We start from the raw sequence: 18,491 nt of genomic DNA on the forward strand, positions 1-18,491 counted from the left end.
GGGAACTGCTGGTGCTCAGCACCTCTGCAGACCTTGGGCAGTATGTGTACCAAATCCCAGGAACTGCTTCCAATCACTACGGGGCATGGAGGCTGCTACTACAACGCCAAAAGGGCCCCTGAGCAGTCAGACTGCAAGCTCTCCAGAACAGAGACTCTCTCCTTACGTGTCTGGATGGCACCTGGTACAATAGGGCTCAATCTTAGTACTAGGGTAGCACCTGCAAGCCCCAACTGAGATCAGGGTCCCATTATGAGGTGCACTTTATTAATATTATGGTAGCACTCAAAGGCTCCAACTACTATGAATGCAGACACCTTAATGGACATCCGCAATCAACTGAGGCCCTCAGGGCAGTACGGGTGGTACACAATAATTGGGGCCCCTAACCTCAATTGAAGCTTCTAGGGAATATTGTAGTACTATTACTACTAATGTGCACACCATAATGGGGGCCCTGATCTCAACTGGGGCCTCTAGTACTACCAAAATAAATAAAGAAAAAACATAAAAAAGCAGTGTCGTTGTAGCTGTGCTGGTCCCAGAATATGGGAGAGAAGGCACACACACCTCTCTGCAACATGTTCACTGAGTCTCCTTTCAGAAGTAACATGGCCTAACAGATTGAGTTTGGGGCCATAAATTCAATTCCTAATCCCCACTCTGACACAGACTGACTGCCAGAACGAGAGCAGAGTCACTTCACATGTCTCGCTTTTCTTGTCTACATACAGGGGAAATCCCCTACATCACAGGGATGTTTGAGGCTCAATTCATGCAGCCTTGCAAAATCCTACTTGCCACAGCGAGAATTATTTTTGGCTTAACAAATGAAGCTGTTTGTTGTCACCCTCATAATATAGTGCTAGAGATGAGATTTGGGGTTAGACTGGGGAGTTCTAAACAGGGCCGGCTCCAGGCACCAGACACCCAAGCACATGCTTGGGGCGGCACCTGGTAAGGGGCGGAAGGGGGAGCACGGCACGGCGCAGCATTCCGCCGGGGGAGGGGGGGCGCTCCGGCAGCGCAATGCTCGGCGGGGGGCGGCGCAGGGGGGGGTTCCAACGGCGCTCGGCGGGGGCGGGCTCTGGGGGCTCGGCAGGGGGGCGGGGGGCGGCGCTGGGGAGGGGGGTTGTTCCGGCAGCGCTCGGCGGGGGGGGCGCTCCGGCGGTGCGGCGCTCGGCGGGGGGGCGGCGGGGTGTCGCGGCTCAGCGCTCGGCGGGGACTCGGGGGGCGGCACTTTTTTTTGCTGCTTGGGGCAGCAAAAAAGTTAGAGCCGGCCCTGGTTCTAAAAGCCTGAGTTGAAGGCACAGGGGCAAACGCCAAGGATTATTAGAGTAGCAGCCTGGTAACCAGCCACACAAAACAGCAGGCCCACACCACCTTGTCAAACTGCTACAAGTATGAACAGCACCAGGAGCATGTCCACTCAATGAGACGAGCTGGTGTCCTCCTACAGAATGAGCGTACAGGCAATATGGAGGACCAACCCAGCCTTGCTAGGATCCTACCTTTTGACTCTAGGGAGTTTCAAACATAACACGCTGAGCATTAAGCCATCTTCCAGGTTTTGCATGACTGCAAGTGGGAAAAGACTGAGTGTGTGAATTATTCACCACCACCGAAATAACATGGGGCCACACTCAGTTCTGCTGGTCAGACTATGCCATATATATATCATCAATAAAAACAGCCGGAGATATAAAAAGCGCCATTATTGGTGAGACTGCACATGCTCCTTGCTCAAAGACTCCCATTTGGCACCCTAATTCCAATTCCACTGAAGCTTTTCCCCTGGCAGCTCCTATTATTATATCGTGATTTGCAGATTTCTTGGCTTCTAAGAACAAAGGGAAAGATTGAGGGTGTGCTGTTTGCACTGGGCTAATTAGAGGCTTTAATGTCATTCTGGTCAATAAGATCCCAGAGCAAAGGGGGGTGGCAGGGAGATGGAGTTGGAATGAACAAAGACAACTGAAAAATGCTTATGCCAGGAAAGAAATAACTGGTTTAAAGAAGCTCAGTGTCCCATCAGGGGTTCTAAGAATAATTCTGACACACCCAGCCTACATGAAAGCTAGGTGTTAGTTACAGTCTTGTCACTGAGAAATCCCAGCTTATTTAAGAGACAAAAAGGCAACACACCTTGCTGCTCCTATCACTTCTCAGGAGGAGCTAGAATAGGTGTGACAGCTGCAGTCTGCAAACACCCAGCTAGATCCAAAAAAGCACAACCCTGAGATGGCAATTAACTACAGTCCCACGTACTCACTAGCCCATTAATCTTCTTCCATATCGAGGCAGTCATCAGGAGCTGTTAGACAGGATAGCTCCCGATTCTCATGGCTGGTAACTCCGGTTTGTCCCAACTCCATACAAGAACTGAAAGTTACTTCCCTGTGCTGAGGCACCGCCCCTTCCTCCCCACCATGACATGGAGGGGAGGCAGGTTTATTCTTAAAAAAAAAGGAACTTCCTGCAGCTGGGCAGTGCAAAGCAAAAGCATCTGCACCGTGAGAAACCTGGACGCTGTGAAAATTAAACACACAGGGGAAAAACACACCCCATGATGGTGCTCTCTCCCCACCAGAAGAAGGCTGGCATCCTTCCAGGACCTCCACAAAAATTATCACGGAGGCGCTGTGATCAGGGCTGGGGCAGAACAGGAGGAAAGGGGAGACTTAGATCACAGGAGTGGGACTCAAAGATGGGTTGAGGAAGCACTGCAACTTAAGTGGTGCGAGGAAGTATTCCATGGTATCCCTGAGCAGCTAATGACCCGGCTTTCTAGAAGTGAAGAGCAATAAAAAGGGTGGACGCTCAGCACGTCTCTGAAAATCAGGCCGCTCTAAAGCATCTTAAATTGAACACACAAAAAAATCACTAGTCACTTTGGCAAAACATCAGCCAAAAGATTCTGATGGCTGAAAACCAAACAAGGTCACAGTTGGCAGTGTTCCCAATGTTGTACACCGCAGTTCCAGTCCCAAACAACTTAATCTCTAGTTCTCTATTTCTTTGGGTCTCCTTGGTTAACACCAACCTCCCCCATCACCCTTTTAGTTCACATGATCTTAGGTCTTATCTTCAGCAACTGCCATCAGCATAATTTCTTCCCATTTCATTCTCCCTCTCAGCTGAGAGTTGTGCCTAGGACTAAATTGCTTTTCCCACTTCTGCCTTTAGTTCTAACCTTCAAACCATTTTGAGGGAGACAGTTTATCTGGGAGACATCACAGAAAGAAGCTTTTACAATATCAGTCCCCAACCTAGAACAGTCATTTTAAGACTTCAAAAGCAGTTCTGGTCTTTGTTTTCAGAAATTCAGGGAATTTCAAGAGAAGTGGCAATGGTTTCATCCCAGGCTCCTCCAACCCATCCACAAAGACTGAGTGAGTGGCTCCCAAATACTTGCCCTTGCACATTCTTATCTGGGGCAGGCATTACCCAGAAAGGATGTGTGCGTGCGCGCAGAGTTTGCTTTTTCTCCCCAGCCACACCCCTTTACTGAGCCAACGACAGTAATCTGAACAGAGATTATCTCGTCTGGTTCTAGACAGTGTTCCCCAGAGATCTGCAGAAACAGCTGGTCGCAAACTAAAATCCTGCTCGTTTGGCCTCCTGGTTTAATTCCACATGTTGCTGTTAAAAGCTAAACATTTGCAAGTGGCTCCAAATCCACCCTCCCTGAAGGCCGTGATGCTAGCGTTCTATACAGGATGCTACACTTCTCTACAGTGAGGCACTAGGCTCAAAAATCAACACTGAATCATGGTGCTCCACTGAGTCTGCTTGATTTGTTGGTAATGCCACCCACTCCCACCCCCATCCACAGTCTTGGGCTGGGCCTATACAACTCCCTTACACATGCTAGGACAAGATAGTCTAGATAGGTCTTTTCCATTCCCAGAGAGTGTCATCAGACATCTGAGGTGGTTGCTGGGAAGAACACTTTACCATTCTATGGTAGCCTCCTTACACCCTACAGCCCATTAATACTCAAAGAAAACTTGCCAACCCCTTTGACTGCTATGTCCTGTCGCATAACACTAAGTTCTAAAGTGACTTTCACCAGAAAAATCTCAAATCACCTTTAGTCATTAAGCAAACCTCACCCACACCCCAAGAAGTAGGAATTAGCTCTATTTATAACATAAATTGATTCATTAACAGATTAAGTAGCTTGTTCCTATGGTTGACCGAAGGATGGCACGGTGGTTAGGGACTTGAGACCCGGCTTCAATTCAATGCTGCACCACAGATTTCCGGTGGGACTGTCAGCAGACAAGTCACTTAGTTTCTCTGCACCTCAGTTCCCCATTTGTACAGTGGGGATAATAGCACTGCCACTCACACAAAGATTGTGAAGATAAATACACGGTAATAGGGGCCACGTAAGTAACCAAGATAGAGTAAAAGATACATGAGTCAAGTGGCAGGATAGAGAATAGAACCCAGGAAACCTGATTCATTAATTGCCTGCTCCAGCTACAAGGTTCCAGCTATATGACAATCCCCTTGGAACATGTCTTGGTCTCAGCCATGAGATCTGACCAGCCCCTTGGTGAGTCAAAGAGGTCACAGCACATTTCAACCAAAAACCCTCTTGGAGACTGCGTGCATGCCCAGAGCCATATAGACTTCGTTTTATTGGCTGATCTTCAAAGCTACCATGTAATCTGAGACTGAACTTTTTGTAAGGGAGATGAAGAGGGTAGGAGAACACAAACATGCTGAGGACACTTTTGCAGAGGGCTTAGCCTTCCTATTCTATTTCTGCCTCTCAGCAGGGAATGGCAATTTTAAAAGGTGTTCAGAAGGGCTGAACATCCGACACCTTTATAACAATGTCACATCCCCCTACAATGGGATCCTGAATCAACTGTTCCCTCCCCCCTCCTGGAGCTTGGGAACGGGAATAGGAAGGTAAAGTACATTCAGTATTTTAAAAATAGGAGGTTTTAAATTGAATTGTCACAGGAAACATTGGGTTTGTGCCACTCTTTATAAAGAAGGCCTAGATGGTTTTGTCCCTCTTAAAAAAAAAAAGCCTGTAAAATGTTTATCTATATTGTGGTAGTGCCAAGAGGCCCCAGTCAAGACTGGGGGTCCTCCACATCATGCCAGGCACTGCACAGACCCCCAAATGAGATTGCCCCCATCGTCATGCTGGGCACTGCCCAGACATATAGCAAGAGACAGATCCTGCCCCCAAGAGCTTACCATCTAAACAAAGGAAGGATTATTTTTCCCCATTTGACAGATGGGAAAACTGAGGTGCAGAGTGATGCGACTTGCTCAAGATGACACCAGGAGTCCGTGGCAGAGCAAGGAATTAAACCCAGATCTCAAGTGCTATTAATTATTAATATCTGTATGGCAGTAGCACCTACAAGCCCCAGTCATGGACCAGGACTCCACTGGGCTAGGTCCTGCACAGGCCATCCTTCTGGAAGTATCAAGGCTGATGTTTTCATTTAAAGACTCAGTGGACGGAAGGGGCTGTCTCACGCATTTGGGGAGCTCTTCTAGCCCTTTAAGGAGTAAAGAGTAGAAGGATGGTCCTGTGGTTAGGGCACTCGCCTAGCACTTGGGAAGTCCGGGGTTGAAGTCCCTGGTCTGTCACAGACTCCATGTGTGACCATCCACACGTTAGGATGGATGGATAGTCTGTGTGCCTTCCTATTCTATTTCTATATAACGGGGATAACAGTGCACTGCTCTACCTTACTGGGGTGGCTATGAGGATAAATACAGTAAAGATGGTGACATGCTCGGCTGCTACAGTTTACACTCGAAGCAAGAGACATGGAATTCTTGTATCTTTTCTACCAAGTGTTTTAATTAATCACTCACAAAAAAACCCCAACACAAACACAAGTTCTAAAAATGAAAGAAAAATCATTTCCTTCTCAACGGTAGTAGGGTTGAGGCTTCCCCAGGATTATAGCCTCATAATATAATGAGTCTCTAGTCAGCCACGGAGTCTTTTAGGCCAGAGATTTCGATATCAAAAGCAAATGGAAATTAGACCTTTCAGGGTATTTCTGTAAGTAAATAAAGGACACAAATCCAATTCCTTCACCCAGCCCTCCTTCTAGGTTACTTTCAAACTGATTTCTGTGTCAACTCTTATGCCTGCCCTCTTTAGGGGGGTCTGTCTTCACTGCACTTAGTCCAGGTGAGAGACCCTAGGTCACTGCCTAGCATGGGTGCAAGCAGTCACGCTGCAGCCCCATACCTGAGCTACTCTGTGCTACTGGTGCTTCATTTCCCTGTGTTGCCCGGGCTTCTGGGGGCATATCCCATGGTTCTCTATGCTGCAGTAAGCTGAGCTGCTCCGATTCTTTCCCAGTGAATTAGCAGAGACTCTGTCTGTCCTGGGCAGGCCTGGGGAACTGTGGGAAGGCATGGGAGGACTACGTGAATGTGCAGGTTACCAGCCCAAGTGAAAACAGAACCTGGGCTGTAACCCATAATCACAGCCAGGAGTAGCCCAGGCTGAAAGCTCCACTGGGGTGCTTGTCTAAACTGAAGCAAGAGGAATGACTGTGGATGGCAGGGGGCTTGGGGCAACTCCTGGAAAAGAGCCCGGGAACTGCAGCAAAGAAACCCAAGGAGAGGATCCCAAAGCACTTTACAAATGTTGGTTAATTAAATCTCAACATCCTGGGAAGTGGCTAAATAGGATAAGCATATTTAAAACAAGTAAACAAGCAGCACTGGGAGGTTTGGTGAGTAACCACTTGTTCACATTCCCATCCACACAGCAATTTAGCCCAGCTCAAGTAGCTACAAGATTACTAACCCGGATGCCCCTCCTCCAAAAGTCATACAGCAAAAGTTTAACTCTGTACAGCTGCAGATGAAGATGGTGAAGAAAGGAAGGAACTGACTAAGCACTCAATGTGGGAAGTTTCAACCTACTTGCCCAAGGTGGTAAATGAGATCAGGCATAAAACGTGAGCAGACCAGCCAAACAGGTACTTTCAAAACACAGGCAGTAAGAACAAATCTCAGCTGACTGGGGAAACAAAAACCTTTCTGGAAACAGATGGAACCTGGCAACATTACATTCAGTTCCTTGGGAGAATCAACTGAGAGGGCATTTGGATTTCTGAACAACTCTTCCTCCCCTCAGCAGACACGCTATGGAGGTGGTTTCCGGAAACTCAAAAATCGTTTTGGTTTCATAACTTGTGATTGGGTAACCAAACTGTGAACATGTTCAAAACAAGAGTTTTATAAAATCCCAGCATACTAGTGCATCTGTTTGAGGGTCTCATTGAATTATACAAGGGAATGGTTCAGTCATTTTACCTTAGGCCTAGTCTACACTACACAGTTAGGTCAACATAAGACAGCTTACGTCAACCTAATTATGTCAGTGTAAACACTACAGCCTTGTCCTGCCAATGTCATTGCCCTACTACACCGCCATAACTCCACCTCCACGAGAGGTGTAACATTTATGTTGGTGTAGTTAGGGTGACAGTGTCTATGTAGAATCAGTTTTTGGCTGTCTTGTCCCCACTCCCAGCCAGGTTGCTGCCCAGAGACTCCCCGCTCAGGGAGGCAAGAAGCCTGGGCAGCTGCTTCGCCCCCTACTTCAGGGTGGGAGTGGGGAGTCAAGAGCCCAGGGGGGCAGCTGAGCGCCTTGGCTCTCAGCGCCCCTCTCCAGTCAGTGGGAGCGCTCCTGGTGAGGACGCACACCACTGACAGAAGGAGAGTAGTGTGGACATCAGCCACTGCGGTGACTGTAACTCAACCTAATATAGGTCGACTTAGGGCTGTAGTGCAGACATGCCCATAGATACTTATCTGGCACCCATCATAATAGTAGCTGAGAGCCTCAAAATCTTTAATGCATTTATCATCCTTAAACCACCGTGAGACAAGGCAGTGCTATAATCCCCATTTTACAGATGGGAAACTAAGGCACAGAGAGACTATGCAGTGTTGCCCAAGGTCACACAGGAAGTCTGGGATGGGAGCACTCTACCTCTCATTTTCCCTTGGTGCAACGGTCTGCTGCAATACAGCCTCTGTCCAAGACATGGAAGGAGGGAGACTCAGCTCAAAATGATTTTGGGCAGCACTTCTAGTGACTAGATCAGAGGGGACAGGTCGACTTTGTGCTTCAGTTTACACCCTTTCCCCCTTAACTCCCCACAAGCTAATATTCTTAAATGAAGTCTAAGTGACAGGAAAGGGACTACCAAGCAATAGTAGTATCAATAATGACCGTCACTGGGAAAACGTCTGTGGTCCAGTGTATAGGACGCTGGCTTGGGAATCAGGATTCTATTTCCAGCTCAGCCACTGACCTGCTTGTGTTATGTCAGACAAGTCACTTCCATCACTAACCTTCTATACAGGATGCTGTTATTGTTCTTACACCACTGGCTCTTCTATAGCACTTCTCATCCATAAAGTGCAAAGGACTTTTCAAAAGAGGTCAGTATCAACCCCATTGTACAGAGGGGAAAACTGAGGCACAGAGAAGGGGGTGTGACTTGCCCAAAGTCACCCAGCAGGCCAGTGGCAGTACCAGGAGTTGAACCTGGTCTTCTGAGCCTCAGTCTAGTGCTCTATCCACTAGACCACATTGCCCCTACTATGAAGGAGCTCTCTCTAAGGTCTACACACAGATTTTACTGTGACAACTGTTGGTTACAGATGTGACTATATTGGTAAAAAAAGAATAATTAAATTACACCAGTACAAGCCCTAGTAGAGATGCAGATCTATCCGTATAGCTTATTCCCGTTCCCTGATGGGAATATCTATAGCAGCATAACCACCTTTACACTGGAATATCTGCACTCACAGTAGGGGAGTTGTATCAGTATAACTATACCAGTACAGTTAAGCGATGCAACTTGTGTTTGAGACAAGGGCTAAATGCAGTAACTCCGTAACCCCAGCTTTGCCATTTCCTTCACCATTGGGGGGGGGCGGGGCTTTGTCTCAACCATTTCTGGCTTTATACTAGGAACTCTCTTCCCTAGTCTCTACAGTCTAGTGCTTATTTAATGATTTTTAAAGTTACTCCTCCAGAGTTATCCAGAATTCCCTATTGGATGCTGGCCTCAGGATGCATTCCTTTCAAAAGATTTATCCTCAGAGTGTTTGTAACTGTGCCCATGGTGGCCCCTACACTCACTCACCTCCAGTCTAAATGATGGGCCCCATGCCTTCCTCCCCTTAAACAAAAAACAAAACAAAAAAACCCACAATACTCACAGGAAAGCCTGAGGAGCAAAGTGAGGTTTCCACAAGATCATTCCAGTGTGGGCCAAGGAGCTTATCAAATCTCAAATTCAGCAGCTGCCTCAGTGGAAGACTGGAAGCCCTTCTTTCCCCTCCCCCCTCCACATTTCCATAAGGCACCTGGCCAACCAAGCAGTATTACAGGGAGTTGGGGAGAGGAGGACAGATTCCTGCCTCTCCCAAGAGGGCAGAGTGCAAACCCTTTTAAACACACTTGTATGTAAATTAAGAGCCTTTTGACTGTAGTGCCCTGGCCTCCCTCCACCCCTTCCCGTCTGGGCAAGCTGCATAATCTTTTTGTAAATACTCTTTCAATTTGCTTTCGACCCCACAATTCTTTCAGGCATCTGCCTTTTTGTTGTTGTTGGTCAATCAATTCCATCACAATGTCCCACTGTCCTAACAAACAATTGATTCCATCCAGTACAGCAGCTAAAAGCAGTTTGCTATCCATTTAGATGAGCGCTGGGCTGGCTGTTTCCAACCCAGGATATCCCCATTGGGAAATCTGGACTGGGGGACCCAAGATATTAATTGCTTAAATGCTGGAGGTACATTCCACTGCAATGTCAATTTGCTAGTGTTTGCTGCCTCTTCTGAACATTATACATTGTTGCTGCATGCTGTTCCACCATCACTCACTCTAGAAGTGGCTGCATTGTATGGGGTTAATAGGGAGGAATTGTGAAGTGACATATTACACAGATAAATATACACACACACCCTTTATTTCACCTGGTTGTGGTGACGTTTAGTCAATATTAGCAAGATCCCTTTTAATCCGAGCATCTCAAGTAATATTACCAGCACGGGATGAAGACTGGACCAGAGGCCCAAAATACCTGTGTTTTAATCCCAACTGTGACATTTTTTTCTCTTACTTAATTGGCCTCTCAGAGTTGGTAAGACAACTCCCACCTGTTTATGCTCTCTGTATGTGTGTATATATCTCCTCAATATTTATTCCACTCTATATGCATCCGAAGAAGTGGGCTGTAGTCCACGAAAGCTTATGCTCTCATAAATTTGTTAGTCTCTAAGGTGCCACAAGTACTCCTGTTCTTTTAACTGTGACACACACTCCATCAGTGGAATAGGCAAATCATGCCACCTCTAAACCTCAGTTTCCCCAGCTGTAAAACAGGATGTCTACCTACCACATTACAAAAAGTAGGAGGACATTTGAAAAGCTAAGTGCATGGCGCAGGGCTGACCCGTTGGAAATATTCGAAGATATTTTAACAAAAAAAGTTTTCTGCAAAATGTGTGCACTTTTGATGGAAAATTTTGATTTTTTGAAATGCTACCATGATGCCTCCTGGGAGTTATAGTTCAGGTGCCTCGTGTCCCCATTCTCCTCTAAGGGCCAGGCTCCCTAGCTGGGCTACATCTCCATGTTGCCCCACAGCCACATGACTGCCATGATGCACCACCTCCTCTCACCAAAAAGGGAAAGTAATTCAACATGAGAGATCTAGTCCAACCAGGGAGCCTGATCTATAGAGGAGCATGAGGAATCCAAACTATAACTTCTACAAAAGCAACAAGATGGCATTACAGAATCAAAAAATGGTTTTTATTTCTTGCCAAAATTTTCGTGAGAACAAAATTTTCTAACCAGCCCTGATATGGAGTATTATGCCCTGGATTTGTTTCAGCCTCCATGATTTTGCTGCAAGCACCATATGTTCGCTCCAATTACATCAGACACAAAAATCAGGTATCCTTCCATCTGCGCTAAGCAGTAATAAATCGTCATTCTCTTCAGCAGATCCTCTGTCCCCAGGTGCTTTGAGAGCAAATGATTTGTTCTAATCTTGCAACTGTAATTTTCAAAACAGACAATTCTGGGAATGAAACTAGTTTCTTTACAAGGCTTTTTGGATTTTGAGAACATAGCTCCAACCGATGGAGGTTTTCAGCAGCTCATTTTCCATGAGACAAGAGACAGTGAGGACTGATTTTTATATTCCGCCTTTTCTCCCCAGAGCACTCAACAACTTTTTTAAGAAATGGATGACAAGGTACATACACAGGAGGCACTTCACCAAGGTGCATGAAAGGTGTTGTTCAAAGAGCAAAGATTGTCACTCACTGTGTGTCTGTACAGAGGCTAGCACTGGGCCTGTATCTTTCTTGGGGCACCCAAGTGCTACTGTCATATAAATTAATAATAAAGCTGTCAATCAAATGCAGCCACCTCTGGTGCTGCAGCTGTTTACAGCAATGCTACCAACCATTGAGGACTGGAAAGGAGGAGAACCACACCATTGCAAGGGGAATCTATCCATGGGTTTTTATACTGCTGCCAATTACCATAGTATCAGAGCACCTTCCATGAATTTAAGGTGATAAATTATCATTATCCAAACAAAACATTTGCCAGGTCACTGGGACTATGTGCTCCTCCTTTGGGAGAAAGCCATGAGATTCCAAGAGTCATACAGTGTGCCTATTCGAATGCTAGCCACATGGAACACATTCATAGAAACATCTTGAATTAAAATCAAGTTGACATTGGGTCAGCAAAAAAAAAAAAATCAAAAATTTGAAGGCACAAGTGCTCCAGACCTCACATTTTTCGAGTGTCACATGAAGAACATCAATAAGTTACCACAACATGGAGACCTAACAACTAAGAAATATACAGATTGGGATTTGTTTTTTTAAATAGGAGCCATGCAGAGTTGAAACTATACAAGCACTGTTTTTGTACTAGGCTAACTGCACAGAAAGCTGATAAATATTATCTGGATAAAATTACAAGCAAAGGGGGGTATTCCATAATTTAAATATCTACAAGAACAGAGGAATCTATTCAGAGCCTAAATGGTTTATTTAAAAAAAATGCCTAATGAAACTTTAACATCTAGTATTTGACACTTCATCATTAAGGGATTGGTTTTACAGCTTGTATTCAGTTGGATATTGGCAGAATGCCTTATCTGCTGTAGTTCACAAGCATTTTTTTTCAACATTTCAAATAGGGGTGGGTTTAAAAAACATGTTTAACAGTATTTCTTATTTTTTAAGGATTATTCAAAGAGGTGAAAAAAAAGAGGCTTTTATGCCAAAAAACTACTGTGGTAACAAGGCAAAAGGCATAGCTTACCATATGGTTTAAACTACACGGGACTGAACTTAATTTAGAATTTAATTGCTTTCTGCATTAAATGAAATATGAATTATTGGGACACTAATTCACTGAAGCATGTGTCCAAAACATAGTCTTACCCCAATCTACTTGTCAAACACGGAGTCAGACCAAAACAAAGGGCTGTCACCTAATCAATTAGCATCCATCCCCCTCCAAGGGGAAGATCAGAGTAATTAAGGCAAAGATTTTCCTCCCAAGAAATTCATGCAGTACTGAAGTGCTAAACCACCAAAGGCAACCCATTAAAGATGCTGTTTTCATTAGCAAGAATAGCACAGCAACCTGCATTCTACAGATAATACAGCAAAATGAGCTAGTCTTTCTCAAGAACTACCTTGCCTTAGAGAAACAGCTGAATTTAGCAGCTGGTTCCTTCACTGGTGTCTCAAGGGGTATCTTAGAAATTAGAAAATCCACTTCAAAGATGAAGAAAATAAAACATATGAAGAAATAATTCTCAAGGAATGGCTGATTGCCAAGTTCTGAAATCAGCCAGAGACCTGCTTCTGTCAGAGGCTGATTTCTAAAGGCCTAGCCGTGCTACAAAGCAACTAAGCCAGGGGCTCCTGTATCAACTGACCCCCTAATCATATTCTATAACTGGACTAAAGCCTAAGGGAGAGATGAAACCCTGTCTTCACTGTGAAATTCAACTGTGTCAGAACCAAGTTCCACGACTCTATTATTACAGAAGTGCCCAGAAACCTATGTAACAGGACCATATTTTGCTAGGAGCAGTACAAACATGTAGCTAAGCTCTTTAAGACAAGGGGTACGTCTAGACTGCCCATGTTGCAGCGCAGCCGCAACAGCACTGTGACACGGGCAGTGTAGTCACGCTTTATTGCTGGGAAGAGCTCTCCCAGCGAAAAAAACCCCACCCGAACAAGCGGTTGTAACTTTATCTCCTGGCGATAAAGCGCTGTCTACACTGGCACTTTCAGCACTAAAACTTTTGTCGCTCAGGGGGGTGTTTTTTCACACCCCAGAAGGACTAAAGTTTTAGTGCTGAAAGTGGCAGTGTAGACACAACTAAGGACTATTTCAGTGTAAGGGCTTGTCTACACCACGCAGCTTTTAGCATGTGAAAACGCTCTTTGTCGGTACTTTGTCAGCACTTTTGCCAACAAAATACTTTCAGCCCCGCAAGCAGCATTAGCTTTGTCAGCAAGAGAGCGCTCCTGCTGACAAATCGGCATTCACACTGTCACTTGCGTCAGCAAAACTTATCTTTCGCAGGGGGGCTTTTTTAAATACCCGTGAAAGACAAAAGTGTTTTCCACAACTTCGCAGTGTAGACAAGCTCTAAGTGTACTTTAGTGTGGACTGGCCCCTGCAAGTAACTTACAAGCCCCAAAATATTCTAGAAAGCCCAAGTGCTTACTTGTGCTGGTAGGCAAGAAACCCAAAATCGGCACAGTAAAAACAGAGCTAAAGGCCTGGTCTACACTAGGAAATGAGGTCAGTATAATTAAGTCTCTTTGGGGTGTGAAAAAGCCACACCCCCTAAGTGACACAGTTAAACCAACCTAGCCCCCCGGTGTAGACAGTGCTAGATGGACAAGAGAATATTGCTGTCAACCTAGGTACCGCCTCTCGATGAGGTAGATTACCTACACCGACAGGAGAACCCCTCCCATCAGCATGAGTAGCATCTTCACTGAAGTGCTGCAGTGGCCTCACTGTAGACAAGCCCTAAAACTGCAAGGACATTATCGTTTAAGCAGTATGTACAATACAATATGTAATTTGAAGCGGAAGCTAAGAAACATCCTCTTTCAACATCGTATTTCTTCTTCCACACACGGAAGCTTGACAAATCCAGTATTTAGACCATAAGAAATTATACTAAAACCCCAAATGCCTTTTCCTTCAACTTTCTGAAAGCAGCCTCTACAGACTTTTACCCAGATCTGATTTAAAAATTTTATTAAGATGATATTAAAAAAAATAGTGAACAGAGTTTGAGCATAGAAGTTTCTGGTTATCAGGGAACAACATACAGGCTGCAAAGTTTGGTTTAAGGTCAGGTGGCATGAGGAATACATAATCTGCAATATCCCCGATTGGGGTTAAAAAGTTAATGGGTTAAAGTACAGACATTGAGATATGAGGGTATGAAGTTCATAGAGTGGTTGTGTTCGGGTGTGAAGTATAATGAGTGGATATGATGAGGAGGATGGATTGACCCTCATTTGGTGAGATTTAATGTTTAGGGAGTTTATGTTTCCAGTTCATATGATCCAACGGAGAAGGTCACTTGGTCCCTTTCTCGTAGTGGGAGAACGATGTCACTCTGGCTCACGCCTCCTAGTACTGTCGGCGGCCAGTGAAGTGCTCGATGTAGATGTCCCTGGACCATCGGATGGCGTCTGAGACCATGAGACGTCGCATGAGACGTACATAGCGTCGACCGATCCCGCAGGTCCTCAGCACACACTCGTTGCAGGGGTCCCAGGCGCCCAGGGCTCCAACAATCAGGGCGTCCATCTGCACCTCATAGCCCTTCGCTCTCAGGGTGTCAGCCAGGGGGGCGTACTTTTCCAGCTTACGAGCTCGGGCTTCGCAAAATGCCGGAGTCCTGTTCTCAAAGGAGACTATGACGTCGACGAGGATGATCTTTTTCTGGGCCTTGTCGGTGACGACCACGATAGGTTGTAGCTGGCTGTCGGTACCGGGGATGGTGCAGTTCACGGAGATCTCCCCCAGGTGTGGCGCGATGGCTTTCAACCAGGCGGTTCTCGATGGCGTTGTGGCGCAGCTGCCAGGCTCTGGAGTGGGGTTTGCAGCTGCACAGGATGTGGGGCAGGGTCTCGTTGGGGTAGCCGCACTTCCTGCAACGCGTGTCTTGGTTCCCGTGGCGGACGGCTCCGTTGAGCAGGACACAGTTGAGCCGGGCACGGTGGATGAACCGCCAGTCTACTACACTATATAAGGACTCTACTATACTGTACAAGGTCACCTCAACTAAATAAAATTGGATTACAAGAAAGATGTCACACACTCTTACATTTACATTTTCCGTGTAGCCAGATAACGCACTGACACACTTCGTCTCTTCTCCATATTGGGGTTTTGTCGTCACTAGTAAAAAGGGTTTGTCCTTAACTCGTGTAGCTAATACAAAGTAAAATACATGTAAAGGCAAGACAGTTTGTAGTTTTAACACGAGTTACAGGTTAGGGTAAAGATATGGGGGACCCTAGGTTTACCCCAACCTGCTCACTCATGTTAAAAACCACAAACTGTCTTGACGTCCATAGAATTTTACCCCATGTGAAGGACAAACCCTTTGGGGGAGGAGGGGCCTAACAAAGATGTACCCTAGAGGGGAACTTAGCTTAGGTTAGACAGAATTTACATTTGTATTTTTAAAAAGTTTTTAAAACAGTTCTACTCTTAACAAAGCAATTAAGTGAACACAGGTGCCTTCCCACCAGCATCACAAACCCCATCACAGCATCCTCATACTGTACCAGAGCCAGAAAGTGAAAACTGGCAGTAAGAAGTGAAAATGACTCATCTGTTTTAATTGTCCAACCTGTGTTAAGTGCAAAAAGTAAACAGCATGGATGGTAAAAAAAAAGTAAATTAGCTTAACAGTAAAATATATATATTTTTAAATCTAGAGCAGGGAAGAATTTTGTAAACATCAATTTTGATTAAAAATAGGTCACTCAAAGTGTGTGTTCAGAACTGCTAACGTTTCTGTCACAAACTAGAACTCTGATCCTACAATAGGGTGACCAGATGTCCCGATTTTGGGGTATTTTTCTTATACAGGCTCCTATTACTCCCCCCCACCCCGTCCCGATTTTTCACACTTGCTGTCTGGTCACCCTATCCTATAATCAGATCCACGGGCCCATAGGCACCCCCTGCAGGATTGGGGCCACTGATTTGGTTTTCATTCCAGTAGTAGTCTGCACTAATTCCTGCTTGTTCTAGCTCGGTCAACTGTTGAGTTTAATGAACACTGCAGAATCCTAAGAAACATAAGCTAGATGGAGCATGTTCAGCTGTTAGTGAATAAAGGATACACTCCCAAAAACTCTCTGGTCTAATTAGGCACTGTCTACACCAGGGGTTCTCAAACTGGGGGTCGGGACCCCTCAGGAGGTCACGAGGTTATTACATGGGGGGGGTCACGAGCTGTCGGCCTCCACCCCAAACCCCACTTTGTCTCCAGCATTTATAATGGTGTTAAATATATTAAAAAGTGTTTTTAATTTATAAGGGGGGGGGGGGTCGAACTCAGAGGCTTCCTATATGAAAGGGATCACCGGTACAAAAGTTTGAGATCTACACAGTGTTTGTATCCCTCTAGGGTGAGATTTTTATCCCAATCTAATTAGACCAGTACAAGCCCTAGAGTGGATGCAGTTACAGCTTACTCCCCTTCCAGCATGGGAATAGCTACACCCATATAAAGGCATCTCGTACTGGTATAACGACATCCATGCTGCAGGGAAGAGGTTGTTGTATTGATTTAACTATCCCAGATAGTACAACTTGTATACAGACAAGCCCTTAGTAAGCATAGCTCCAAGCCCACTTCACAAAAGCCACAAGCCAAAGCACCAGAAGTTCTCTGAACCTGAATTCCGGTGGGCGTTTGTCATTCAGAGTAGAGTCAAATACAAGCACTCGGTTTTTTTAAAGAGAACAAAAGACAGATGGGAATAAAAATGGGCAGCTTCCAAAGGAGGCCTCTGGAATCCAGATAACCATGTCATGTGCGACCAAGCACAGAGCAGACAGAAGTCAGGGTACTGGATTTGTCATGCAGAAAAAACAGCTAAAGGGCTAACAGACATTTCTAACTTGGGCCCCAGTCGCCATTTATCTCAAGTACACAGAGTGCCAGGGAGAGGTTTTGTGCACCATGGACATTTTCAGCATTAGGTGGTGATAGGAAAAGTCTTCTCATGATTCCTAGTTTATAGTGTACTTACAGGAACTGGGGCAGGGATGCGTGTGTCAATTCCCTTTACTGCTTCCCGATTAAAAGAATTTGACATTTCTATAGCACCTTTTATCTGAGAATTTCAAGTGCTTTACAAACATTAACCAATTCTCAACGGCATCAAGAGGAAGCCAAGGATCAGTCCCACTTTAAGGACAGAGACTGGAGAGAGGGGTGAAGCAACTTCCAAGGTCAGACAGCAAGATGGAAATAGAACCTAGGAGTCCTAGCTCCACCCCTTCTTCTAGCCTTGGGAAAACACTCATTTTCCAAGACAATTTAAGAACAGTCCACAAAACAGCAAACACTCAAAAGGATCAGCCCAGAATATTGCTGACAGAGCAGCATTTGGACTCTGCATCATTACTGGCACCTAGAAACCACAACCAAAATCAGGGGCATCCTCTCCTGACTGTGCCAGGCACCGCATGTACAGAGAGACAGTCTCTACCCTGAAGAGATTACAATCCAAATAGACAATGGACGAGAGAAACAGAAGCACCCTGCAAGTCAACAGCTGAGCTGGGTAAAGAACCCCAGCTCTCCTGACTCTCAGTCCAGTATCCTATACACTAATTATTATTAATATCTGGTTCTTATACAGTATTGTTCATCAGCAGATCTCAATGAGTTTCATAAAGGAGGCAAGTATCACTATTCCCACTTTACAGATGGAAAAACAGGAAAGTGAGCTGCCCAGTGTCATCCAGAGGGCTAATGGCAGAGCTAGGAACAGAACCCAGGTCTCCCGAGTCCCAGTTTAGTGCTCTATCTACTAGGTCACACTGCCTTCCAAGCTGAGTACCTGAAGCTTCAGCCCTAGTTAGGATCTCTGCCTCCTGCTCTTCATACGATTAAAACAAGGGACTAGGAGCAAGTTTCTATTCCCATCTTGGTCAATGATTTGTCCATGGTCAATGATTTGTCCAGTGCAAGTCATTTGCTCTGTGCCCCCATTTGTGAAGTAGGACTAATACTGATCTACCACGCGTGAGAAATGTTAATGCCTGGAAAGTGCTTTTCAATTCTCAGATAGAAAATGCTTGACTATGTCCACCTTGCATGTCTAAACATCAAGCTTGAAGTGCACACAGC

General features: G+C 45.5%; 1 protein-coding gene across 10 annotated transcripts in view; it reads right to left on the reverse strand.

Moving 5' to 3' along the window:
* MARK2 (microtubule affinity regulating kinase 2) overlaps positions 1-18,491 on the reverse strand; it is a 105,146-nt gene that overhangs the window by 71,742 nt on the left and 14,913 nt on the right. The window contains exon 1 of one of the 10 annotated variants that reach the window (XM_034775517.1): positions 2,273-2,404. The exons of 8 other annotated variants lie outside the window; for them this stretch is intronic. In XM_034775517.1, the coding sequence (XP_034631408.1) occupies positions 2,273-2,308 (36 nt within the window). In that variant the 5' untranslated portion in view covers positions 2,309-2,404. Of the gene's footprint in view, positions 1-2,268; positions 2,405-18,491 lie in introns of those variants that run through there. One more of the 10 variants, XM_034775521.1, reaches the window with a different exon arrangement.

The sequence above is a fragment of the Trachemys scripta genome, chromosome 7, assembly GCF_013100865.1.
Source record: "Trachemys scripta elegans isolate TJP31775 chromosome 7, CAS_Tse_1.0, whole genome shotgun sequence".
NCBI lineage: Eukaryota > Metazoa > Chordata > Testudines > Emydidae > Trachemys > Trachemys scripta.